Source organism: Typopeltis vanoorti, chromosome 7 (assembly GCF_054136105.1).
Source record: "Typopeltis vanoorti isolate ZY-2024b chromosome 7, IOZ_Tvanoo_1.0, whole genome shotgun sequence".
Lineage (NCBI taxonomy): Eukaryota > Metazoa > Arthropoda > Arachnida > Uropygi > Thelyphonidae > Typopeltis > Typopeltis vanoorti.
The window spans coordinates 47,852,351-47,879,739 of NC_143555.1; the positions used below are offsets into that span (position 1 = coordinate 47,852,351).

The 27,389-nt window shown below is 35.8% G+C and overlaps 1 protein-coding gene across 2 annotated transcripts in view; it reads left to right on the forward strand.

Annotated features, from left to right (window-relative positions):
* Positions 1–27,389, forward strand: part of LOC150104654 (protein PALS1-like) — a 282,994-nt gene that overhangs the window by 85,894 nt on the left and 169,711 nt on the right. Inside the window, exons 1-2 of one of the 2 annotated variants that reach the window (XM_090395247.1) lie at positions 21,770–22,085; positions 26,952–27,347. In XM_090395247.1, the coding sequence (XP_090251373.1) occupies positions 27,068–27,347 (280 nt within the window). In that variant the 5' untranslated portion in view covers positions 21,770–22,085; positions 26,952–27,067. Of the gene's footprint in view, positions 1–21,769; positions 22,086–26,951; positions 27,348–27,389 lie in introns of those variants that run through there. The other variant, XM_090395246.1, reaches the window with a different exon arrangement.

Here is a 27,389-nt window from a genome sequence, read left to right on the forward strand (position 1 = left end):
CGCCCCGACGCGTCAGTTCCCTGGTGTGTTTGAGTAGACGACTGGTCTGTAAGAAGACCCATGTGTATAAGTAGCTTGTCGAAGAAGAAGCCGACAAGTTTGCGTATGGTGGTGGTGGGGGGGGGGGGTAGACACTGCTTCGACAGCACGTAGATAAACACATCGGGCATTAGGAAGAGAACTGGACGGGCTGCTTTTCAAGAAACATTGCGCGATAATTTTCCGTTGTTAAGTGACAAGTACTAAAGGGATCCTCAGAAAAGCAATTAAGTTTAGCTGATAAAGGGAAGCATTTCTTTGACTTTGATGTCACTATTTTTTTTTTTTTTAGGAAAAATTGTTCGATAGAAAAACTGAAGATGAGTTTCGAAATGAATTTTATAGCATCCCCCCACCTCCCGTTAGAAATAATTTCCTTCCTTTCTGCCTCAGTCCTTCGTAATTTCCTTACAGTTATGTGCTGTCTGCTAACTTATCGCTCCTTTCTTAAGTCGATAGCAGGGGAGGATCGTCCTGCTATCTATCACTCAGTACTTTCTCTTTCTTGGGGGTTATTTCAGAACATTTACTTGCACGTAGAAAAGAAACTACACGCCGGCTTTGTGGCCTTCCAGGCGAATGTGTTCGAGACATGGTTCGTGTGTCCTGTAGTATTTCAGCTTAAAAATGCATTTCCGTCATCCATACATCATCCTCACTATGATAACACTCAAGCTCATCTTGCCACTCTTTTTCTCGCCTGGATTTCCGTTGTGCACCGTTACAAAGGCGTAAGGAAATGTAAGAACCGGGAGAAAGGTCGAGGGGAAAGGCGATATTTTGATGTGTCATTACATAAAAGGTGTTCAAAACCGTGTGAAGGAGGAATGAATAGTGGTATCGGGGTATGCGATGTCAATAAAGAAATAGATCTTTGTAAGGAAGATAAAACTTTGCTGCAGTATCAGAATAAATCATATCGATAGATAGAGGCACGAAGATTGAAAAGAATTTTCTAGAATATTCTACATCTTTCTTATCGCGAAAGTTATTCCATGAAAAAATTGTTTGGTGGTATTAAAATCGATGATATTATGGATCCATCCATATTTTATAGCCAAATATACAAAGAAATTTAAAATAATTTCGAAATTCACCAAATAGCTTATGAATCTATATTTGGCTATAAAATATGGATTGATCCATAATATCCTCCATTTTAATATCATATTTATATCATTTTCGTTCATACTTTTTTATTTTTTTGTTATATCATTTTTTAGCTGATTTTGATTACTAATATTTTTGCTGATCAATGTACTTGCGAGACCGCACGTAGTAGATGTTGACAAGCGATAATTACTTGGGTTGTGATCTGCTGTTGTATGCACTTCCTGATTACACAAAGTATATCACGTAACTAATAATTAACTTTTTTTGCAAGTACTAAATTCACGTACAGATTTGATTCATTGCTGGAACACCAGTTCACGTATCATTTAGCCGGTTTACTGTCTGTTATGAATGAATCAGGTTTTTCAAAAGCGTGCTAAATTCTTAAAATAATCTTGCTTAGTCAGCTTTCATAGGTAGTGTTTTGCGTACTACTGCCCATTAAGTTAATTCTACACTTTATTGTTTAAGGGAATTTGAGTGGATTTAATATTTGAGAATTATGATCGTTTTGGGTCTGTTTATTACTGATATAGAAGGGATTGCAGCTGTTATGCCACTTCAGGAAATTCAGTACATTGATGACAGCTAATTACGTAATATCAAAAACTGAAAGTAATATTAACTGTTCAGCAGCGGTCATTTCTGTGCTCTTTCACACATCGCACAAAGTTTTAGAACATAGGTTCGAATTTCAAGTGAAAAATGATAGGAGAGGTATGAAAGGGATGTATATCAGAAGAAAACCTGGAAATAAAACGCACACCAAAATAGAAAATATATTAGGAATTGTGCTCCGTAACATTGCAAGGCCATTCGCGATATTCGGATATGATACTTTTTAATACGAATTCCATCCGCAAAATGTAAATGATCGTACATTTAACCCACCTTAATCTATTAAGGGTTAGTTAATCAAAGCCCAAATAGTTAATTTTTTTTCAAGCTGCTTCAGGCCTCCACTAAGCAGCGAGTGTTGGTCTCACCCTGTGCGATGACGTGCGTATATCACCTACATACATAAACAAATTTCCATGCTGGGATTCGAATCCACGACCTACATTTTCTACCTTTCCTCGCATCATTTTTGAAGTTGAATTCAAATTCCAAATCCATCTGAACATGGAATATTGTTTTCACATTTGGGATGGTGCATAAAAAAATCTGCTTTATGCATTTAGAAGAGCTAATTGAGGAATGTGTCTACAATTTTTTTCACCAATGTTCTGTTTTGTCTTTATACCATTTTAAACATTTTCGTAGGTGGTGTTTTGCTGTACTAACTCTAATCATTCTTCAAAACTCTAGGCTTCCCATAAATGGGATCAGATTCTAGTCAACATCCACTCACAATCTAATTTCAAACATCGAGTTAACTTTTTTATTATTCCATCTACTTATTATTTGGAATTTCACACACTCGGGAACGAATGCTGGTCTTGAAATGCACGCTTACTCTTGTTATCATTCAGGGAGTGAGAGGTGTGACTGAAGTCTGATTAACGGAATAATGAATTACTGACCATTTAAAACTATATATTTAGAAATTTATGTACATTTAATCATACAAATACAACATTTATTTTACAAATGATATTCTATCTTTTTCAATTTAGCTACTTGAATACAAATTCTACCCTTCGGTTCTTCTTTATGAACCGGTCAATAACATCGTCATAAAAAGTTAGTTGCAACTTAAATTTAGCAACACGCACACTTATAAGGGTTGCTAAACTCACTGGCTACAGCTACTTTGACTGCGTATGGCCTGTGTTTAAGACGACGTGAAGGGAGCGGAAATGGCTATGCGCGCGCATGAAATCACAGTGCTGATGCGAGGACTTGAAAGCTCCTACAACCGAGCAAGCCAAAGTAGCTTTGATTAGACGAGCAAGCATCGCCTTCGATACACGACGCAAAGCTCAATTATTGCCGCGCAAGCATAAGACGTCTTCTGTCTACAAAAATTAAAGCCTAAATGGAATGCTTATGAATGCATGCATTTATTAACAAATAAATATTACTTCTTTCTCAATTAATGAGAAAGAATTAATATTTGGTGAAGCACAACAGTGATGGAGAAGACAGGAGCAGATCTGAAGGGAGGACGATCATACTATTCTTTAAGAAATCACGCAATATAATATTGAGAACTTTAATTGCTGTAAAAAGAAGAAGAAGAAAGAAAGAAAGAAAGAAAGGAACATTCTGTTAAACATTTTCAAGTTATAATATTAACATGAGGATATCAGTAATGTTTCCTATAATCTTTGTAGGCCCATGTGCGCGATATATAATAATAATACCAGTACTTTTTTTCTTTTTTTTATTAGAGTCCGAATTGTTTACAAATATAATTTTGAATAATAATGATAATGATTACAAAAGAATACTCATAATAATAGCAATGAACAAATAAAAATAAATAAATGATAATAACAACAAAAACTGAAAAATAAAAATTAAATAATATTAATAATAAATAAAACTAATAGCGCTAAAATATCTTATATGTAACATTAATTTAGAAAAAAAAAATAACCCAATAGACGAATTAAATCAATGCGATAAAAATAAGAAGAACCAAAATATTTTCAAATGGCAAAACATAATAAAGAAAGCAAAAAATGAAGGAGAAAAGGAAATAAAGGAATATCAGTATGATTAATATAGAAATCAGGAGAGGGGTAAGTTCACAAAGTTCTATATTTGAATCATCCATATGCAGTTTACCCTTCATTATATTCCGAGCATCAAGATCAACTTCTTTTCCTGCCTCATCAGGAAGTTCTATGCCAGGGATATTAATATCACACAATTCCAGCAAATCGCTGTCAATACATTCTATTTCTGGTAAAAAAGCATCAATAGAAAGTCCCAAATTGTCTTCTTCACATGACTCATTGCGACGTGAGTCGCCAGTAGTTGATTCCATATCATCGCCGCCTTGACCTTTGCTTGTTAACAAAAGAGCATCAGGAAAATATCCCAAATCGTCTTCTTCACATGACTCCTTGTGATGTGAGTCGCCAGTAGTTGATTCCATCTCATCGCCGCCTTGACCTTTGCTTGCTAACAAAAGTGCATCAGGAAAATATTCCAACTTGTCGAATTCATATGATTCCTTGCGACGTGAGTCGTCAGTAGTCGATTCCATCTCATCGCCGCCTTGCCCTTTGCTTGCTAACAAAAGTGCATCAGGAAAATATTCCGATTTGTCTAATTCATATGACTCCTTGCGACGTGAGTCGTCAGTAGTCGATTCCATCTCATCGCCGCATTGACCTTTGCTTGCTAACAAAAGTGCATCAAGAAAATATTCCAACTTGTCTAATTCATATGACTCCTTGCGACGTGAGTCGTCAGTAGTCGTTTCCATCTCATCGCCACCTTGTCCATTGCTTGCTAACAAAGGAGCATCAGGAAAATATTCCAACTTGTCTAATTCATATGACTCCTTGCGACGTGAGTCGCCAGTAGTCGATTCCATCTCATCGCCGCTTTGACCTTTGCTTGTTAACAAAGGAGCATCAGGAAAATATCCCAAATCGTCTTCTTCACATGACTCCTTGTGATGTGAGTCGCCAGTAGTTGATTCTATCTCATCGCCGCCTTGACCTTTGCTTGCTAACAAAAGTGCATCAGGAAATGGTTCCAAATTGTCCTCTTCATATGACTCCTTGAGACGTGAGTCGCCAGTAGTCTTTTCCATCTCATTGACACCTTGTCCATTGCTTGCTAACAAAGGAGCATCAGGAAAATATTCCAATTTGTCTAATTCATATGACTCCTTGTGATGTGAGTCGCCAGTAGTTGATTCCATCTCATCGCCGCCTTGACCTTTGCTTGCTAACAAAAGTGCATCAGGAAAATATTCCAACTTGTCTAATTCATATGACTCCTTGCGACGTGAGTCGCCAGTAGTCGATTCCATCTCATCGCCGCTTTGACCTTTGCTTGTTAACAAAGGAGCATCAGGAAAATATCCCAAATCGTCTTCTTCACATGACTCCTTGTGATGTGAGTCGCCAGTAGTTGATTCTATCTCATCGCCGCCTTGACCTTTGCTTGCTAACAAAAGTGCATCAGGAAATGGTTCCAAATTGTCCTCTTCATGTGACTCCTTGCGACGTGAGTCGTCAGTAGTCGTTTCCATCTCATCGCCACCTTGTCCATTGCTTGCTAACAAAGGAGCATCAGGAAAATATTCCAACTTGTCTAATTCATATGACTCCTTGCGACGTGAGTCGCCAGTAGTCGATTCCATCTCATCGCCGCTTTGACCTTTGCTTGTTAACAAAGGAGCATCAGGAAAATATCCCAAATCGTCTTCTTCACATGACTCCTTGTGATGTGAGTCGCCAGTAGTTGATTCTATCTCATCGCCGCCTTGACCTTTGCTTGCTAACAAAAGTGCATCAGGAAATGGTTCCAAATTGTCCTCTTCATATGACTCCTTGAGACGTGAGTCGCCAGTAGTCTTTTCCATCTCATTGACACCTTGTCCATTGCTTGCTAACAAAGGAGCATCAGGAAAATATTCCAATTTGTCTAATTCATATGACTCCTTGCGACGTGAGTCGTCAGTAGTCGATTCCATCTCATCGCCGCCTTGACCTTTGCTTGCTAATAAAAGTGCATCAGGAAAATATTCCAACTTGTCTAATTCATATGACTCCTTGCGACGTGAGTCGTCAGTAGTCGATTCCATCTCATCGCCGCCTTGACCTTTGCTTGCTAACAAAAGTGCATCAGGAAATGGTTCCAATTTGTCTAATTCATATGACTCCTTGCGACGTGAGTTGTCAGTAGTCGATTCCATCTCATCGCCGCCTTGACCTTTGCTTGCTAACAAAAGTGCATCAGGAAAATATTCCAACTTGTCTAATTCATATGACTCCTTGCGACGTGAGTCGCCAGTAGTCGATTCCATCTCATCGCCGCTTTGACCTTTGCTTGTTAACAAAGGAGCATCAGGAAAATATCCCAAATCGTCTTCTTCACATGACCCCTTGTGATGTGAGTCGCCAGTAGTCGATTCCATCTCATCGCCACCTTGACCTTTGCTTGCTAACAAAAGTGCATCAGGAAATGGTTCCAAATTGTCCTCTTCATGTGACTCCTTGCGACGTGAGTCGTCAGTAGTCGATTCCATCTCATCGCCGCTTTGACCTTTGCTTGTTAACAAAGGAGCATCAGGAAAATATCCCAAATCGTCTTCTTCACATGACTCCTTGTGATGTGAGTCGCCAGTAGTTGATTCTATCTCATCGCCGCCTTGACCTTTGCTTGCTAACAAAAGTGCATCAGGAAATGGTTCCAAATTGTCATCTTCATATGACTCCTTGAGACGTGAGTCGCCAGTAGTCTTTTCCATCTCATTGACACCTTGTCCATTGCTTGCTAACAAAGGAGCATCAGGAAAATATTCCAATTTTTCTAATTCATATGACTCCTTGCGACATGAGTCGTCAGTAGTCGATTCCATCTCATCGCCGCCTTGACCTTTGCTTGCTAATAAAAGTGCATCAGGAAAATATTCCAACTTGTCTAATTCATATGACTCCTTGCGACGTGAGTCGTCAGTAGTCGATTCCATCTCATCGCCGCCTTGACCTTTGCTTGCTAACAAAAGTGCATCAGGAAATGGTTCCAATTTGTCTAATTCATATGACTCCTTGCGACGTGAGTCGTCAGTAGTCGATTCCATCTCATCGCCGCCTTGACCTTTGCTTGCTAACAAAAGTGCATCAGGAAAATATTCCAACTTGTCTAATTCATATGACTCCTTGCGACGTGAGTCGTCAGTAGTCGATTCCATCTCATCGCCACCTTGACCTTTGCTTGCTAACAAAAGTGCATCAGGAAATGGTTCCAATTTGTCTAATTCATATGACTCCTTGCGACGTGAGTCGCCAGTAGTCGATTCCATCTCATCGCCGCCTTGACCTTTGCTTGCTAACAAAAGTGCATCAGGAAAATATTCCAACTTGTCTAATTCACATGACTCCTTGCGACGTGAGTCGCCAGTAGTCGATTCCATCTCATCGCCGCTTTGACCTTTGCTTGTTAAGAAAGGAGCATCAGGAAAATATCCCAAATCGTCTTCTTCACATGACTCCTTGTGATGTGAGTCGCCAGTAGTTGATTCCATCTCATCGCCGCCTAGACCTTTGCTTGCCAACAAAAGTGCATCAGGAAAATATTCCAACTTGTCTAATTCATATGACTCCTTGCGACGTGAGTCGCCAGTAGTCGATTCCATCTCATCGCCGCCTTGATCTTTGCTTGCTCGCAAAGGAGCATCAGGAAAATGTCCCAAATTGTCTACTTCATATGACTCCTTGCGACGTGAGTCGACAGTAGTCGATTCCATCTCATCGCTGCCTTGACCTTTGCTGTCTATCAAAAGGTCAAGAACATAAGGAAAGTATCCCAAATCGTCTTCTTCTTCTTCACATGAATCCTTGTCACCTGACTCGAGTTTAGTCGATTCCATGAAATCCTGCACGTTCGATTCGTCTTTAAAGGGGTCCCCATTTTGTACTTTCAAGGTGTGAGGAGGATGTTCCTCTGTACCTTCGTCCGAGTTTTCAATTTCTGATGGTGACTCACATCTTGAGCAAATGCCTGCATGAAAAATGAAAAGCCTTTATATTATCTCCGTGTAATAAAATCAGTCGCATTTTTTACAAGTAATTTTTTCAGAATGAGAGACTATTACACTGAGCTAAAGAGTAGAAAGTGATTAATAGATGCTGCGTGTATTTTGAAACTTGATATGAAATGTTGGAGAAATCCGAAGATGGTAATTTGTCTGCAATATGTAAACGATTAAACAGAAAGGAGAAGTTTTTATGTGGAAATGACGAATGTGAGTATTGTATGAAAAAGTCCTGCGAGGAATGCAAAATGAGAGCCATTTTAGTGTGCATCATATTGTAAATTTTAAATATCGTATAATGTGAGCTTTACTTTCCAGTTGTGTGTGTGATGAGGGGCGAGGGTGATTTGCATTTATCGAATGGCACAGTCAACTTTTCATATAGTGATATAATCCGGTGGAAGAAGCAATGCGGAACTGCTCATTTGCATAGCCGATAACGCATTTATATTAATCAAACAGTTAACTTTAGTTGGTTCTCTCAGAGGTAAAACAAATCAAAGTTTAGCCTTGATTTGTTAAGTTTAAAGGTTTGTTAGGGTAGATCAATAAAGAATAATTTTCAGGCGTGGGTTAAATAAATTTACACAATACTCTTGAACCATGTTTCATGGCTAAGATTGCACATGAGAAAAAAATAAATATTTCGTTACTAAATACAGCACTTAAAAACCATCAAGTAGTCTGTCAAATACTTACGTCTTAAAAATGTCAACACGGCCCCCATATTACATGATTCTGGGAGCAAATGGCACTGTCTTGATATAAAATCTTCGAAATAATCTCTTGAAAATCGTACGCTTTAGTATAGCTGAAAAAAACACTTCTGTTGCGCATAGAAGTAGTCAAGGAAATGACACTGTGGCATTGTTACAAATGATAAAGTAAACTGCAGACTGACAATAAACATTTGTTTAAACAAACATCGCAACCATTCATTCATTCTATTGTTGCCCCACTGGATTCGAAATCTGTTTGAATATCTTTGTTAGAATAAAATCAGAAATCTGTGTTTTTATCTGAAAAGTATACAGAAATTAATATGGACCTGATAGAAATCTAATGATATTTTGATGGTGCTTTTTATTTATGGAAAAAAAAATAGAGATTTTGATTTGAATTTGTTCATGAAGTTTCAGTCATATTTTAACGAAATAAAATATAATTAATTATATCTATATAACACTGAATTTTAAATCCTATTTCCGTTTGGCTTGTATCCATTGTCCATCGTTGTGTGTGTGTGTGTCAGCATCTCACCGCACATTGCAGGACATCCCACGGCAGCGAATCGGTTGATATCCGCCGAATTCACCTGCCATTCAAGTTCGGTGATATCCTACCGAAGTGTTTCCTTCATTTTCCTCAATTTTCACATCAGAAGGCTGTTCGTGCGTGTGTCTATGTGCAGGTATCTACTTTGAGCTGCGTACTACTACTCTGTAGTAGTACGCAGCTCAAAGTAGCAATACCTTGCATCGTGGTCTTGAACAACGCAGGTTTCGCTATAGCACGATTTATAACTTTTAACCATTTGAAAATTGATTTTGATTTTTTTTAATTAAAAAATTTGGAGAGTCGTTCGGTACTGTACTGAATTAACATTCCGACTCCACGAACACAACACCGTAGTTATTTAACACTACGGTGTTGTGTTAAATCATATGGTTGCGAAGTGCACAGCCACTAGGCTAACCGCACGGTTAGCCTAGTGGCTGTGCACTTCACAACCATATGACTTTGGAAGGAGTGTCACAGGTTCGATTCCCGTCGAAGACGCGATTCCCGGCGATCTCGCTCCTGAAGACTGTCTTAGGACCACAGTTAGGCAATCAAAGTGGGTTATTTTTCCACTGATTAAACCTTTTGATAAACCACGTGCATTTCATGACCACCGAATGCTGGTCTTGAAATGCACGCTTGCTCTTGTTATCATTCAGGGAGTGAGAGGTGTGACTGAAGTCTGATTAGCGGAATAATGAATTACTGATCATTTAAAACTATATATTTAGAAATTTATGTACATTTAATCATACAAATACAACATTTATTTTACAAGTGATATTCTATCTTTTTCAATTTAGCTACTTGAATACAAATTCTACCCTTCGGTTCTTCTTTATGAACCGGTCAATAACATCGTCATAAAAAGTTAGTTGCAACTTAAATTTAGCAACACGCACACTTGTAAGGGTTGCTAAACTCACTGGCTACAGCTACTTTGACTGCGTATGGCCTGTGGTTAAGACGACATGAAGGGAGCGGAAATGGCTATGCGCGCGCATGAAATCACAGTGCTGATGCGAGGACCTGGAAACTCTTACAACCGAGCAAGCCAAGGTAGCTTTGATTAGACGAGCAAGCATCGCCTTCGATACACGACGCAAAGCTCAATTATTGCCGCATAAGCTTAAGACGTCTTCTGCCTACAAAAATTAAAGCCTAAATGGAATACTTATAAATTTAAATGGCAATTTATTAACAAACAAATGTTACATTTTTCTCAATTAATGAGCTTGAGCAGAAAGCATGGAGAATTCGCCCCTGCACACACTGTTACCAGATCTAAGAGCCCTTTCGGCATTTTAAGGAAAACGTGCATTAGTTCCCTCTCTCTCTCTCTCATCTTGCCCGCATGCATACAACATTAACGTGCTATAGGTTTTGCAATATCTCATCGTGAGATTAAGATTAAAAAAATAAATAATAAATGAATAAAACTGTTGTACTGCAAAAAATACACGTTAATAGAGACTGTAAACTGCGGAAAATTTTATGAACTAATTCTGTAGATAGCCGATTCACAATAAAGAGCGAAAGTAATCATCTGGTATCCTATTTCTAGTTTTACGTTTGTTCGGCTTAATGTCCAAAAACGTTTGCCTACAAATAATGTATCAACGTGACAATTAATAATCAGATCATTTTCGTCCCGAAATAACTAGGTGGCAGACAGATACGCGTGGATAGTCATGTGGATGTTAAATAATCACATATAGTTCTTGGCTATAGTATTCCACCGTACTCGTGTGTTTGAGTGTCTTATCTTATATGAACATTTTTAAAGTTATTTCTCGTTACATTCCAGATGGTGAGATTAAATCTCCAGCCAGCAGTATTTAGACATTAGTGTCTTATATAATTAGGTACGTTTTTTTTTTTCAGTGATTGAAGGAAGAGTTCGATACATTAGGGACAGTGTTATGATTTACCTACAAGCTACAGCGTAGAGTCTCACATTACAAGGGGCTTCTGCTTCAGTATAGATAATCTAAATTACTCGGTACAGGAGAGGAGCTCTTAAAAGGCATGACTTAGCTTAGGGCCTTAAATCCGGCTTAATTATGGAATACTTAAACAATATGATGTGAAGTCTTAAACAATATGATGTGATGCAAGTAGCTTGTCGTGAAGATACTTCACACGTAAACCTTCATTTTTCCATGATGTTTTGTTTGTTTTATTTATGACTCACACACGCGAAGAACTATCAACCTGTAGTATATAGTACTTTGGGTGGGCTAAAGATTTAAAAGTAAAAAAAATTATAACTTATTTTATTAATTTTTACCTTATCCAAAAACCGACGGAACTGTTTCAAGTTATTTTTTGCCTCTAATAAAGCAGGGTATTGGGCTCATACCGGGCGATGAAATTCATATACCACCTAAAAACAATCGCATACATCTATGCCTACGGCGGAATTCGAACCCGCAGCTTTCAGAGCGGACGCGATAAATCAATCGGCCAACCAAACTTAGTTAAGGAATTAAAACATGAATTTGTTTATTATAATTGTTTTATTTTACTTTTTAAAAAGCTCTGGAAACAGCATTAAGTGTATATGATGCAAGTTTTGTTATTGTTGTATGTGTCTGTGTATACACGCAGAGACAGACAGACAGAGAGAGATCAGATTTACTATAGAGAAGCAATCCACATAACTGTTTTCAGGTGGTTCGTTCTGTGCAATGCAAACAAAGGTTTTGTGATTTAAATGCACGTCATATTTTCTCCTGAAAACACTAAATATGAAACGGAAGTATTTGAATCGTAGTGAGATGGTATAATAATAATTATATTCTCATTCTCGGCATGTATGAGTGAAGTCTAGGAGTTGATTGTTAAGATGCAAGTCGTAATCAGATAATCCACGTGACACTGTATTGCGCCATTAAAGGAACCTTTCCCTGGGTATGCCAGATCGAGTGCCTTTGATTTATGATTTCAAGCCTAAAGGGTTCCAAAAAAAAAAAATGTAAAAACTGATTACATTTATGTTTTCGTTTTTTTACTTCAGTACTGGACGGCCAGTTTCAATACAAAGATATTCTCCAAATGATATTTTATGAAAACGTGTTCAAAGGATTCCTGCTCTGTTTATTCTTCAAGTGTGTGCTGATCTGTGCCTAGTTACGAAATTCCTTTTGTCTCTCGGACTGGAGCGGTCCATTGACAGATGAGTGCGAAGCAGGCGTGAAGAAACTGGCACCTTCTTTGGATCTTGGGGAGAAACACGCCTCGTTTCTGCTTGGGTGAAAGTGTGAAATGATGTAAGAATAAAAACATTCTTTTGAATTACGTATTCAGAATGTAACACTCCATTTTTCCCCTGTGTTCTAACGCAGTATACTACTGATGGTACTACTGAATCCTATTATTTAAAAACAGAAGTCAGCCAACCAAAGACCTCGCAGGATAAGTCATGAATTATGATTAAGGTGCTGTCAGACAAGCGCAGTGACTCCGGCAACTCGTGATAAAAATTTTTAAGCTATCTACTCACTTTTTTGCAGCTCTGTTGGACAAAAAAATTGCATAATTAATTTAGAAAAACTAGATAAAATAAAATAAATTTTATCCCTTGTTTTCATACTGTATAAAACTATATTGTAAACCCTGAATATATGATGAAATCATATTTGTGGCTAGTGATCCCTACAAATTTATGGCGTGTAGTCTGCACGGTAAAATAAGTACTGAATAGGTATTATTATTTTTTCCCGAATGATTTGTAGACTTCGTACCGTTTGGTGATGTCAGTGTATTTAGTTTGATTGGTATCAAGTTAAACAGCAATTGCCCAAGAAGCATTGTATTTATTGTGCACATATGATAGCAGCTAATAGTTATCAGGATATATGAACAACACCATCTAATCGATGATTGTTCTCATAACAAATAATGTATCGTTATTTATTAAATAGAATGTTATTAGTTACTGTAAAAAAAAAGGGGGGGGATCAAAAGTATTAGTGATAATTGCGCTTTTTTTGCAAGAAAAATAATAAGAATCTTAATGATACAGATAATGAGATGAATCTGTTAGAGATGGAATCGTATTGATTATGGGTGTACTTAATCGCTAGATGAATTAAACATTTTTTTTTTATTTGTGCCAGTTATTTTTACTTTCTTCATATTCTCATCGTTACTTAAAACAAGTAATGAACAGAATAGTAAACTAAATAACATCTTTATTTCAAATTAATTTACTTAAATATAAAAATTTCGTGAATTCGGAGAAAATGTTATGTTTAAATATTTGCTGAACTATAATTCAATACAGATATTAGAAAGATTATATTAAACGAAATTTTGTTAAAAGAAGTACCTACTGATTGTATGAATCACAGGTGCAGTAAAAAAAAAAAAAGTTTTTTTTTTTTAATTTAAAATAAGCTCATGCAAAGTTACATTACCGTAACAAAACAGAGACCTACTGTTTTATTGACAGTCTGACTTAATTTTGCTACTTTCTTTGAGCAGAGAGAGAGACAAAGAAAAAATATTCTGCTTCGTTAGTTTGAAATGGACTGAGACCTTGATACCTCCCTATTAAGCAAGAAGAATCTTATTTGGCAACAAGATGTGACTCAGTGCATGATAGTGTACTACGTTATTTACTCTGAATCAAATCAGTACTTGGTAGAAGATGCTTGCCGTTCTAGATTGTGTGCGAGTCTCAAAAGTTTGTTTTATTACCGTAGGTTGTAACCTATTGGTAGTATATAGGAATCACATCTTTACTGAAGTTAATTTTTTATCTTCCTGGTGTGAGATCTCCATCTTGCATAACAGACGCCTGAAGTGGCATGGAAAAAAAAAATCCGAGTCCTAGATCAGGTTTTCCGAGCTTGCAACGTGCTAGTGTGCTGTGGGTTTTGAACCGTTTTTTTTTTTTTTTTATGAGCGAATGTCATAAACGAAACAGCCCATAATAAACGATGGCTTCTAATTAATAAAGCAACGACTAATTTTTGTGTTAAAAATTACAACAAACACGAATAGTTGTAAGCCTGTCATACATTACTATTATTGGTTGGCGTAAAGATTAGATATTCGAGAAATCTTCTCTAGCAATTAGATATGAGCTTGTTTTTTTTTTTTTTTCACAAGCCGCTTTAGGTTTCCAGACTTATCCTAAATTTGTGGTTACGAAAGCTATGGTCGTAGGTCTTAAGTGCCTTTAAATATAACAGATTATTATTACTATCTACAAGTTCTTTCAATTCATCCACGGTACTAACATAATATAGGATGAACAAACTTTCGCGTGTGGAATTACCATAAAAAAAAAAAAAAACGAAATGAAAACTTACACCGCTAAATTGAAAGACATTTATTTTCGTCTGCTGTAGCTCTCTTTCCCCCTTCCTCCAGTCTGGATGATACGTGATTCATTCCACGCAACTTCAACGAATCATCCCCGTCCTGACTTCCGCTTCCCAGCGGATCTTCGGAATAATAGCTTTCAGACCCCAGTGGTTTTGCTGAGGGGTGGTAGAATTCGAGAATAAAACTAAATCACAGCAATCTCCTGTATCACTAATGATCTTACAGAAACACATCCCAGAGACTTCGTTGACAAAGTTATGGCCTAAGTGAAATGTACTGTTGAGTTCTGTGTGTGTGTGTGGGGGGGGGGGGATTTGAAGTTCATTAGAGAGGAGTTTTGGACTACGAACATAGAAGTCTGCCTTGCTAACAATTGTCTGCATACAACACTGATGTGCTGTAGGTTTTACAAATACAGTATATAATTGTACTGCCACCACCTTCAGCACATATTTAAATGAAAAAAGATACTATGAAATGCGATACAGTTAATATACAGTCCCATACAAAAATCATACTTGGTTTTTGTAATTCTTATAATTCTTATTCACTTAGAATTTCCTATATACTTATATTTATTTAGAAATTGTGGATAAAAATTATAAGCCATCTCTGTTTTTGGTGAACAAGATTTTTTTTTTTTTTTGAAACTTACGTTAGTAGATTAGGCTGCTAGCATAGCTATATAACGAATTTAAAAGCTTCTTATTGCTAATACGGAACGTTTGTTAATCCTAGGGGCTTAGTCTAACAAAAGTCCACCTTGGTGTCGAAACTATTCGTATCGCGGAATTTTTGGCCTTGGGCAACATGAATGCATACCGGTTTGGGAGACTTGTCTTTCTTGCTACTGTCCGTAAAACAAGTAGTGTCAGTGCGTGTCGATGAGTAGTGGAGTCACCAATGCCACGAGCTGTCTTCAAGTGAAGGACGAATAATGAAGCTGAGAGGAAATCAGTCGGTGCTGCATTCATAGCTGAATTATAAATGGATTTTTTTTGTTTTTTTTTGTTTATTATTTTTATTATCTTCCAATTCAAAGATATCATTTGTTTAGTGGGTGACCTGCATACGTAACATGGCAAAAAAATAACAAGGACAGTGGGCAGGTTTTCCGGTAGTTATGTCATAGTTCATTTGCAACGGCACCTGCAATAGCAACATGAGTAACAACAAAACGCAATTTAGATATCTGAAGATATTTTAAAGCGATCATTTTAAAATAATTGCGCAGTATAAACCAAATACTAGGGTTACTTAAGTGTGACGTCACAACTCAAGCTTGACAATTAAACCTAACAACGCAAGTTGAAATGGCGTGATATTAAGTGGAATTTTTCCGTAAGCCTATGGATGTTTATGTGGGCGGAGTTTGATCCCGCTACCTCGGGGTTATGTGCAACCTCAAACAATAAATTTCCCCCACGCACCTTCCCCGTTCAACTCAGCTTGTCTAAGTAGCAATAATCATCTCGATGCCCCCGAGATGTTAGTCACACGCGTTGTTTTCTTGGAAGAAAATAGTGCCCATTTTGGTTTTCTTCATTCCTACCCTCCGACTTTCCTTATTGAACACTAACATCGTGACCTTGGCCTAAAACTGCGCCGGATGAGAGCTATAGCATTGAGCGAAGTATGTAAACATTCAGGCATATTTCTAATGGAATCCCACCGTCTGTTAAAGATGGTGCTCGTCGGATTAAGTGTACTTTAGTTCTTACCCGTGTGATCGCAATCTTCTTTTCCTATTTCTTGTGACTTCTTGGAATTTCTTTAATAAAGAATAGAATGTATTCGTGTGTGGTTGTATATGTCTTGCGTTTGTTATTTATTCATGCAATTCGTTTATTTTAATCATTCATTTCACCGCCTGTAGGAGAGTAAGGAAACATTCTCTCAAGACAGGATGCATAGATTTATTATTTGCATTTAGAAGTGCAACAGAAATTCTGCATTTGAAAATTTGAAGTTAGAGAACTTCAATATTAATGCGAAATTTGACCCAAAATCAAACGCTTATTTGTCACGTTCACGGATGTCCTATCGAACGTGGGTGGCTTGTGTTTCAATCCTTTGTTAAAATTGATTTGGTAGCAAATATTATTGGCAGAATGCAGCTATATTGTGTAGTGATAATAAGAACTGTCTATTTGCGTGGGGGAGACTGTATTTATCCCCGAATTTAAAGTGCTCCAGAAAGTATAAATGTGTGTGTGTTCCAACAATATTTTTATGTTTTTTAGTGTAATAAATGAACATTAACTGGTGCCGTCAACAATTAATTTTTGGCCGAAAAATCTTAAAGGTGGTACCGTGTGGAGCCTCATCCTCGACTCCATTATTTTATTTTATAGTTCTTTTCAACGGAAGCCTAAATCTCAGACGAAGATGGAAATATTTATTTTTCCTGTGTGAAACAGATGCATTAAATCCCCTGACTGTTTTATTTCAAAGCTTGTCTTACTATTATTAAAACAAGTATTTCCAAGCTTTTTTTCAATGAGATGTTAATCCACCATCACCAACGCGGTGAAGGATATTGAAATAAAACTTTCAGTATCTCTTTACCTCAGACTGCAATGTAAAATGTTCTGAATTTTCAGTCGAAATACACACCTGGATTGGTTTGATCATGTTTTAGTGCTTATTATATAGTAATAGTAACAATAGAGATATGATATCAAAACTTATTTCAATTATGATACTATATTGTTATATAGTGTATTTTATGACAATCCTAACATATTGATCAGTGACATCATTACGGTTTTGCCTCTTCCCTCAATCAGTTGTCGATTGTCCTCCAAGCGCTTCAGTTGTGCCCACTAGGTTCTAATTACCCACTAATTAATCTCGAATCCATTATCCAATGAAGATATCGAAACCAGTGGCGTAATTACTATTTAAGATCTTGGAAACAAGATCTCAGCCGGTCCTCTGAAAAGTTTCGTAGGATCCGAACACTTTAATTGGATCTGCTCTCTCGAATTCCAGCATGGATTTATGCCACTGATCAGCACAGGTTATCCTAGGAAATATTTATTTATTATACGCGATAGTTTTGTGATATTTGGAAGCTCAAAAGTTCTTAAGTAGGTAACGTGTCAAACCATTCATTATTCTTTGATTCTATAAAATGAGTTTTGCAGTGGATTCAGTGTTGATGCATATACTAAACAAAATCTTCATTGGACCTTGAACTAAAGACATTCGTTTAACATCTTAAAAGTATTAATTTAACCAATCAATATCTTTCAAATACACACTCGCATTTCGTTATTTTGTTTGTTTATTTTTCTGAGCCTGCAGTTCTCTACTGCTTTGAGCATGAGAATCCTGTAAGACTCGTTCCACTGGAAAGACACCTAATTTCCCAATGAAGTTGCTGAACGAGAAACTGCATTGGTATTAGACAGTTAAATATTCCTTAGGCTTCTGATTATTTTGACCTCTGGACAGGGTCGACCTTCTATCAGTGTTAGTTCATCGTGAAGTCCTTTGATCTGGGAGGAAACAAATAATTTATATATATATATATTTTTTTTATATATTTTTTAAATTTTTTTTTTTTGACAAATTAAAACAAAAACATAAAAGGAATATCTATTACAGGACCATTATTATTAAACTTCCCTTTAGCGTATTGGTTTAAATGGTTTGTTACGGTTAAATAACTTGGTTTCTTAGAAACCTAATTAATACTATGATAAGATGATCCAGGTGCGCATTCTCTGTGGCATGAATGAAGAACCCAAATTTCTTGAAAGAAAAATTCTATAAAATCATTCTAGATGGGATTTGAACCCAGCTTTTCTCGTACCAACTAATACAATATATATATATATATATATATATATATATATTAAAGATACCAAGAAAATTTTATAAACTTGGTTTTAATCCTTTTTTTTTCCCCCAAGTAAGCTAAGTTTGCACCTGAAGTATTTTCAGGTCTGAGGCAACTCGTTGTAAAGGTGGCTAAGTTCTGATCACTTGCCTAAGTATCTCATAATACAAAGCACATCTCCTTACGGACATGTATAATGCTATGTATCTATGGTATGTTTTTCTATATATAAATATAAAAATCTACAACATAATTATCAGCTTTGTAACTTCGGTGTTGTCAAGTTTTAAAATTATAATTTATTAGAAACAATGTAATTGAATTTTTCCAAAAAATCTGATCTGCTAAATCACCAAATTAAAAGCTATGTTGAAATTTAAGAAACCAATACTAGAATTAGAATATTATTTAATAAACTAGATTCATGGTTCTTCAAAACCCCTATGAGGCGGGACCCTACACCCTCTAAAATAGTGAGTTACTTTGAGTATAGTAAGTCAGCAGATTTCTTAAGGTAATTTTTTTTTTTGTGTGTGGTTATTGAGTATTAAATGTGTAGTTTCTTAAAATCTGAGTATCCTGGGAATCAAAGTAACCTTTAGGATGAGGCTAATATTAACATAATTCATCACAGATGACCTAAAATTAGAAAGAAAAGAATATGAACAATCTGGTGTTAAAATTGTGTGCCTTGAGGAGTGCGATTATAACTTTGATATTGCACTTGTTTTCTCTTGATATTTCCTTATAATCACTTCTAGATCATCTCCAAGTAGACGGGATACTTAGGTGTTATCTCTGCAATTTTACAAAAAAGGATTTCTTTTTGTAATATGGACGTAACAAAGTTATCGCAGAATTGTCTGTGCCCCCCACCCCAATTCAATTTGTTGGATATATGAATAATTAAATTCCTAATCCAAGGATCATAGAATACTTCATTCTTTTAATTTTCATTTAAAATGTTCATTTAAAATTTCTTATTGTAATTTTATTTTGGAGTTCAACTTTTTTTTTTTTTTTTAGACAATCGATTGAAGTAATTCTTTTAGTGCATCTCATTTCTTTGTTAAAGTAATAAACAAAATAGGTAAACTAGAAGTTTCAGGGAAAATGACGTGGCAAAAAAAAAAAAAAAATTATCGGAAAAAAGATTTATAACGAATGGTTTTGGTGTATTAATTGGATGGTTAAATCGTATATATAATTATGTTTCCATAAGTAAATAAATGCTTCTAATTAAATTAAGTTGCTGAGGAGACACTTAAATTAAGATACACGTTTCCCTCCGGGTAGTTTTAAGCGCCTTGCTTATATCAGAATATCATCTGCGTTGCGCATGCGGTGTTATCATAATAATGATAAAAAATGTAAATATGATTTTTTCCCTTTAAATTTTCCAGAAAAAAAAATTGTTTGCAATCAAATAATTGGATTCTGCTCATAATTAACAATTTTATTGAATGGTGCTTTGATTCTAATCTAAAGAAATATTTAGAAAATGTTTTTCTACTTTATGACTTAAATCTTTTTAAATTATATTTTAGATATGTTTATATGTTCTGAATTGTATTAAAATGTAGTATTATTTAAGGTTTCCTTTCCCTTCCTAATTTTTGTGGCACTTTTGTGATTTTTTCCCAATGAACCCCCTCCCCTCATTACTGAATTTTTTTTCTCAACATACCTACAGAACGTATTAATGTTTTCATTTTAATTCAACGTCGTGTGAAGACGAAAAAAAAAAAAGTGGAATTCTTGAAGATAACGCATTTCAATCATCTAAAACGCATTAGAGTTAGGAGATATAGTATTCGTTTTACGAACTAGATTTCATAGAATACTTCAACTACAATCGCACCTATTTCCATATATTGGATAGCGAAATATTTTGGTCCCTTCCAAATTTTCCAGACTCCTTCCTTCATTACATCGTTTCGGGCATCTTTTGTTACTTGACCAGAGCAAAGATTTCAACTAGTTTTGATAGAATTTTTTTTTGTGTGTGTGGCTTATTAATAATAATAAGTGGCTTATTTTTTATTGTTATTTCTTAATATTTCCCCTTCATTTTATTTTTAATTGACCATATTTTATTTAATGTTTTAATTATTGATCTGCGATTTTAATTATTGATTTGTAATCAAATAATTGGATTCTGCTCATAATTAACAATTTTATTGAATGGTGCTTTGATTCTAATCTAAAGAAATATTTAGAAAATGTTTTTCTACTTTGACTTAAATCTTTCTAAATTATATTTTAGATATGTTTATATGTTCTAAATTGTATTAAAATGTAGTATTATTTAAGGTTTCCTTTCCCTTCCTAATTTTTGTGGCACTTTTGTGATTTTTTCCCAATGAACCCCCTCCCCTCATTACTGAATTTTTTTTCTCAACATACCTACAGAACGTATTAATATTTTCATTTTAATTCAACGTCGTGTGAAGACGAAAAAAAAAAAAGTGGAATTCTTGAAGATAACGCATTTCAATCATCTAAAACGCATTAGAGTTAGGAGATATAGTATTCGTTTTACGAACTAGATTTCATAGAATACTTCAACTACAATCGCACCTATTTCCATATATTGGATAGCGAAATATTTTGGTCCCTTCCAAATTTTCCAGACTCCTTCCTTCATTACATCGTTTCGGGCATCTTTTGTTACTTGACCAGAGCAAAGATTTCAACTAGTTTTGATAGAATTTTTTTTTGTGTGTGTGGCTTATTAATAATAATAAGTGGCTTATTTTTTATTGTTATTTCTTAATATTTCCCCTTCATTTTATTTTTAATTGACCATATTTTATTTAATGTTTTAATTATTGATCTGCGATTTTAATTATTGATTTGTAATCAAATAATTGGATTCTGCTCATAATTAACAATTTTATTGAATGGTGCTTTGATTCTAATCTAAAGAAATATTTAGAAAATGTTTTTCTACTTTGACTTAAATCTTTCTAAATTATATTTTAGATATGTTTATATGTTCTAAATTGTATTAAAATGTAGTATTATTTAAGGTTTCCTTTCCCTTCCTAATTTTTGTGGCATTTTTTATTTTATTTTTTAAATCGCTGTTATGTTATTCCGTCACATGCTAACTTCGTCCTGCGAAGTATTTTATCTTTATGGGTATATATATCTGCATTTATTGTCATGTATTGAGAGGGGGGGGGGTAAAAAAATAAACAAACCAAGATTGAATTGTTTAAATCAATAAACTTCTCAGCACAATGAAAACTGACTGCCTTCAAAGTGCTTTTAGGCGAAAGAAACGGCGTTTCTTCTATTTGCTTACTATTTCGGTAACGATTACTTTGGCTTGCTATCAAACAAACATACCTAACCGACCCATATATCCCAGCCAAGTGCGCCAAACCTGTTGATCCCCAGTTATCAGCATCGCTAACTTCTGCTCATTTCCCTGCCGACGTAATGGACTCGTCCACGCCACATTCCTGGCGTGGCTGCAGTGGATGAGGTAAGCCGGAACAGGAGAGGTGGGTCACGGCAGAAGTTGCTGTAGCTGTGTGCGTGCCTTGGGGCTGTGTGTGACGTTTCACCTGTCGATACGTGTGCAAGTTCTGATTTTTCTGTATCGTTAGGCTTAAGGAATCTTCCCACGCTCGTGGGCGCGTACAGACAGTACCGATGTTTGAAGGTGTTTTGGTCGTACAGGATTTCAGCCGACTGTCTCTCGGAGAGGGTGATTATCAGTGGCCTGTTCGTCGTTTTCTGACGCTGAGAATACGTTGAGGAAAAGAAACCCCTGTCGTGTCCCGTCTTAGCAACGTAAGTACAATTTGAATGTTTGTTACTAGTGGCCGGGAGAATGCGCTCGTGTGTGTAAGTCCCATTGCCTACTTCTCGGGTTTCCTTTCGACTAACTTCGTTATTGTCACATTTTCCGCTTGCTTCTGTATCGGATTTTGTCTTCAGCTCGTGCTTCTCTTTAGGAACCTGTTTAGATAAGAACTATGGTCTGCAGGGTGGCTTCTAAAGTCTGCTAGAACTCGAGTATTTTTACATGCAAACTTTCCGTACTTATCAGAATTCAACTTAACTTTACTTCGATCTGTTGCAGCTTCATATAAGACTTTTCACATGTTGATCTCTCGCGATTTTTGCCACGCGTTTCAGCAAGGCAGGATGTCTCGTTTCTTCCCAGATCACTCACTAGCATAAAAACGAATCGTACAGTTATGTGTGTACACGCGTTGTTATAAACACAATAACACATCTGCAAAACAGCCAAGTTCTCTTTGCCATCAACATAGTTTAACTTTTCCTTTAGGTCCTGTTTATTGAAATAGGAAGTAAACGTGGGTTGACTTCTGTGTTTATTTTTGTCTTATTTTACAGTCAAGAGTTGATTTCCTTCATTTGCAAGTATGCGTTGATAACCATACCGCAGTAAGGTTGCGCGTAAAGTTCTAAGGAGGATGTCGTTAACTAATGTTTTACTTTATTTTGAAACTTTTGCGTCCTCTTTTCCCTCAGTCATAAAAAAAAGAAAAAATACTGAAAAGTTTGCTTTTAAAATTCGCAAATAAATGTGTTTTATTTAATTTGTATAATTTCACATATAAAAACACCACACCGCTATTTTGAAATCTTGCAAAAAATCAGTAACTGGATTATATTTGCAATGTGCATTAGGGATTCAAAGTAATTTTTTTTTAACTTATAAAAAAAAAAAGATTTTAAAGAGTTCTAAAGTATGCCATCCGTTTTCTAATCAAGAATTGAAGAAAATGCTTTGATTTCTTTGTGACATCACATCGTACATCTCCCCATAACAGTGTTGCATCATATGTATTACCCCTCCCCCTCCCCTCGTCCCAAAAGTCACATTTGTTAGAAGATTCTTAAATCTACACGAACAAAAGGTTATTTAAATACAAATGTATATTTGTATTTAAATGAATTTTATTCATCAATTACGGAAAGCTATTGTTCGGATCATTCCCCCCCCCCCCCTACCAGCATGCGGTAGTTATGCGTTACAGGTTCATCCTTTCATAAGCAGAATTAATATATAAAAAATGACTCGTGGCGTGTTATTAAAAGAGATGAAGGTCATCCTCCGAAAGAGTATCGTCTATAGGCAAACAGTTTTTTGTATTTACGTATTTAAAGTTCATTTAGATTCTAATGGTGTCCTTTTGTGATATATTCACCTTTTACGTAAGGAGATCAGTAGTCTCTAGTGGCACTCAACATTATTCCAGTAAGTTGCTGTTCATTGGTTTTTAGCAATTTGTGGTAGACTTTTATTCTTCTCCATGCATCCTATTTTTTTTTTTTTTCTCCCTCATGAATAGCTGATGTGACCTCTTAACATGAAAGACTATACCATCAATCTTCTATTATACTCACCACAAAAAAAGAAAAAAAAGTGCAGCCTTCCTATTCCTGAGATACTTTTGTCATCTGTCTGAGTTGAGTGAACGCCTTCCCTTCTTCCCTCTATCAACTGTTGCTCGTGTGAATAGACAAGTCAAAGGAGTAAGTTAACGAGCATTCACCTATTGAATTCGGCAGGCTTCTCATCAATCAATATTTTTGTAGAGACGCGTACCATTCATGTCCTTGGTTGCTAATTGCTGACGATACGGGATGGAGTACAAGAAAAATTGTTCAGAAGTCATTCCAGTGTTTGACGTCAATGAAATTAAAGTGGCATTTTTTTTTCGATTTGATTTCGAGAGATGTTAATATGATGAATATTAATAATTTCAACCATTTATAAAATGACAATTAGAGTCTAGGAGATCTCATCACGAATTTGGATCGACAATCGTTTATTTAAAAAAAATATTAATTCAAAATAATATTGGATTCTGAGGATATTACAGATCCATCATTATTTTATAGCCAGACAACATGAAACTTAAATTTCATCTTGTACTCGTATGATGATGAAATATGCAATATCATCAGTATCCGTTATTTTTAAATTTGGTATAATTTTCTTCTGAAAACATATTTTGATTTATTTCAACAAATGAGTTCAGGACACGTTTAAAATCGTCCAGTCAAGAAAATTGCATTAGAGACGGCATCGTTCATTTCATTTTGTGATATATTCTCTACGAATGAAGTCAGAATAAAATGTCGCATCACCTTCTTTCCGTGTTTGCAGATAAAGAAGGTAATCTGAAATAGGTCGATATTTTGAAGTTGATCCGTTTCACACTCAGGCCGTCAATAGAATTGGATTGCTATTTAAGACAGGTTTACGATCAGCTTATTCGATTGCTGTTTATAATCAGCTTTTCTGCCCGTGAAGTAATGGAGTATTTACGGAATGATTTAGTGACCGTTTTAGCGATAGCCCTTGACGTCATGGCAAATGAAACATTAAGGGATTTCGCAGAAAAAAAAGGTTTGCAAACAAAGTTTCAGTGCTCTATTGGAAATGATTCCGATGAAACTTTCCTTAGTCTTCAAGGATGAAGGGGGGGGGGATACCTTGATTACTGATGTAATGAAAATACTGTGCGTGTGTTCTTTGTGCATGTCTGAATGCCAGCAGGATAACTAACAGTCAATCTTATTCAAGGATTCCATGTTTTAGAATTTCATGTTCGTTCGCCTTCCTCGTTGAGAGAGTGAACAGAATAGTTAAACTCGCACCAGAATCAGCATCACTTTTATAATAATAGCAACAGCAGCAGGCGAAGAATACGATAGCGAAATACACCTTGAATGGTATTAAAAGGAAGTCAAATGTTTGAGTTTAGATAAGAGTGTGTTGTACATACCTGGTCAGCTGCTGATTGGCATAAAAGCTTCCAGATAACTTCCTGGTATGCAATGTAGGACAAAAGAAACATTTTAAATGCCAGGCTGTCCTAATTTTGAGGAATTTGGTTGAGCTAGAGGAAGGCTATCGGTCATCGCTCTTGTTCACTTGTGCGTTCATAGCGAACGTGGGCTTTGAATAAAAGTGAATTCCTGAAAGTGCAGATAGCAGAAAAAAGTTTTTTTAATGGAGTTGCCGATTGAGACAGAAAATTGTTATTTTTGTTTTGGTCTTTTAAGTCTTATCTCCGAAACGAATAATTTTTTCTTTATTTGCGTAATTTTCCTTTTCCATCTTTCTTGATTTCAATAACACCTGTCATATACGACTTGAGCCTCTATTTTAAAACCTTCAGAAAAGTAATTTAAAGAGAATCTCTTCGCAGTCGTATGACGTCTACCAGGAAATGATGCGCTTCGTAAACCCCAAATTGCCACTTTAAAACAGCCCTGTTGGATTTAAGAATATTTTGCTTTTTCTGAGAAACTTTTCTAGATACTTCAACAATTGGACATGAAAATTGTTGTGGTAAGGAGAGACCCGATGATGTGTGCGATATTCTAGGAGACTTAACACTAATTGGCTTTCATCGGTTAAGAGGCTTCAGATTGGTAAGAACTTACTGTAGCACTCATAACAAGGCTTTGAATTTGAGAGACAGCAAGAAGCCATTCTCTCACGTCACAATCACGATGTCTGGAATCCCGTCAGAATGAAGCAGATTTTTTTAAATTTATTTTTATTAGTTTTACGTCTTCCAAAATATTCTTTGCCATATTTCATTCTATTTAGCATATTTCGCAGCTTTTATATTTGTGTTTTCTCAGTCTTGTTTTGTCTTGATATTTAGTGATAGAAATCTTTCGATGATGAAATGCATATATTATTTGTTAATGCTCAGCTAAAGGATTTTTTTCCCCTCACACAGCCAGACAGGGTTGTATGTATTTTCCTCATTTAAAGGATATAATATGTTTATTTGGATGGCTGAAAAAAAAAAAAAATCCATATCTCGTCACTACAGAGACTTTTCGTTGTCACGTTAGGGTGAAAATTTCCTTAAATATGTTTTCTCTGAATATTTCAATTCATACAAATTTAATCTCGTGCGCATAGCAAACAGGCAGTGATTGTCCAGATATTTTCCTATGTTATCAACTGCTTACAGTGGAGAGTTAAACAGATGGCTTATGTTCTGCTTTCAGGAGTTCACGAGAAAATTTTGCGTGCTGGTGGGCGTGAAAGTGAACTTCCTGAACGGGTTAGTGGAGCGAAAAAGTTCTTAGCACTACTCGAAGTATAGAAATGAAAGATACTCATTTTCGTTAATTAAGATACTAAAAATTAGTAGTGTAACTACTCTATTATGAAATGTCACAATGTAGAGTTTGAAAGGAAAAGAAGTCAGTGACCCCCAAGGTAGCTTTTGAATGGGGTTCTATAGCCTCCAGTTAAAGGGATTAAAATTTCATATAAATGCCAAGATAACTAAAGCCAACCGAGCGTAAGTAAGTTGGCATTAGTTATCTCCGCATTCATATTAATTTGCGTTTCTAAGAATAGAAAAGTTCAGATTTTAAAGTTTTAAATTTATGAACTTTTTAATTTAAAGAAAACAGAATTAGACGTTTGTAAATAATTATAAACATCATAAATAATTGTAAATAATTATAAACAGCATAAATAAAATATTAAATACACAGTTTATCCTTATTTAATTAATGTGAAAAGAAGTTTAAACTGTTATATTTGGTTACTGAAGTTCTATTCCTTATTTTCTTAAAACTTACGCTTCTCAATTTCTATTTGAATGTGAAACAAACCTCTACAGACCATTTTCCTCTTTCCAGCATTAGACTTAGCCCAGAATGTCAATGTACAAGACGCCTTTGTTATTGCTGTTGAGCAACAAGCCCGCGAGCGCTTGGAACGCCTTTCTGCCCTCAAGAAAGTCAAACCAGTGGATATGACCAAGCTTTCTCAGGAACTTAACCAATATCCTCATAGTAGTAGTCCAGAACTTGGAGGTGTTATAGAAAACAATCCCATCTACGTCACGTCGGTGCCTGATATTCAGAACGCCACTCTCGAGCGAGTGAAGAAATCGAAACGACCTACGGAATTATTACCGAGTGAATTTCGAGCCGAACAGCAGCCGTCGTTCTTAGGAGTGAACGGACATTGTGAAGTTGGTACTCCTGATGTTGATCAAGAACTCGAATTGACGCAAGAAATAGAAGCTGACGGTAAGATAAACGCATGCTATTTGCCGTATGCGTTTTTGTAGT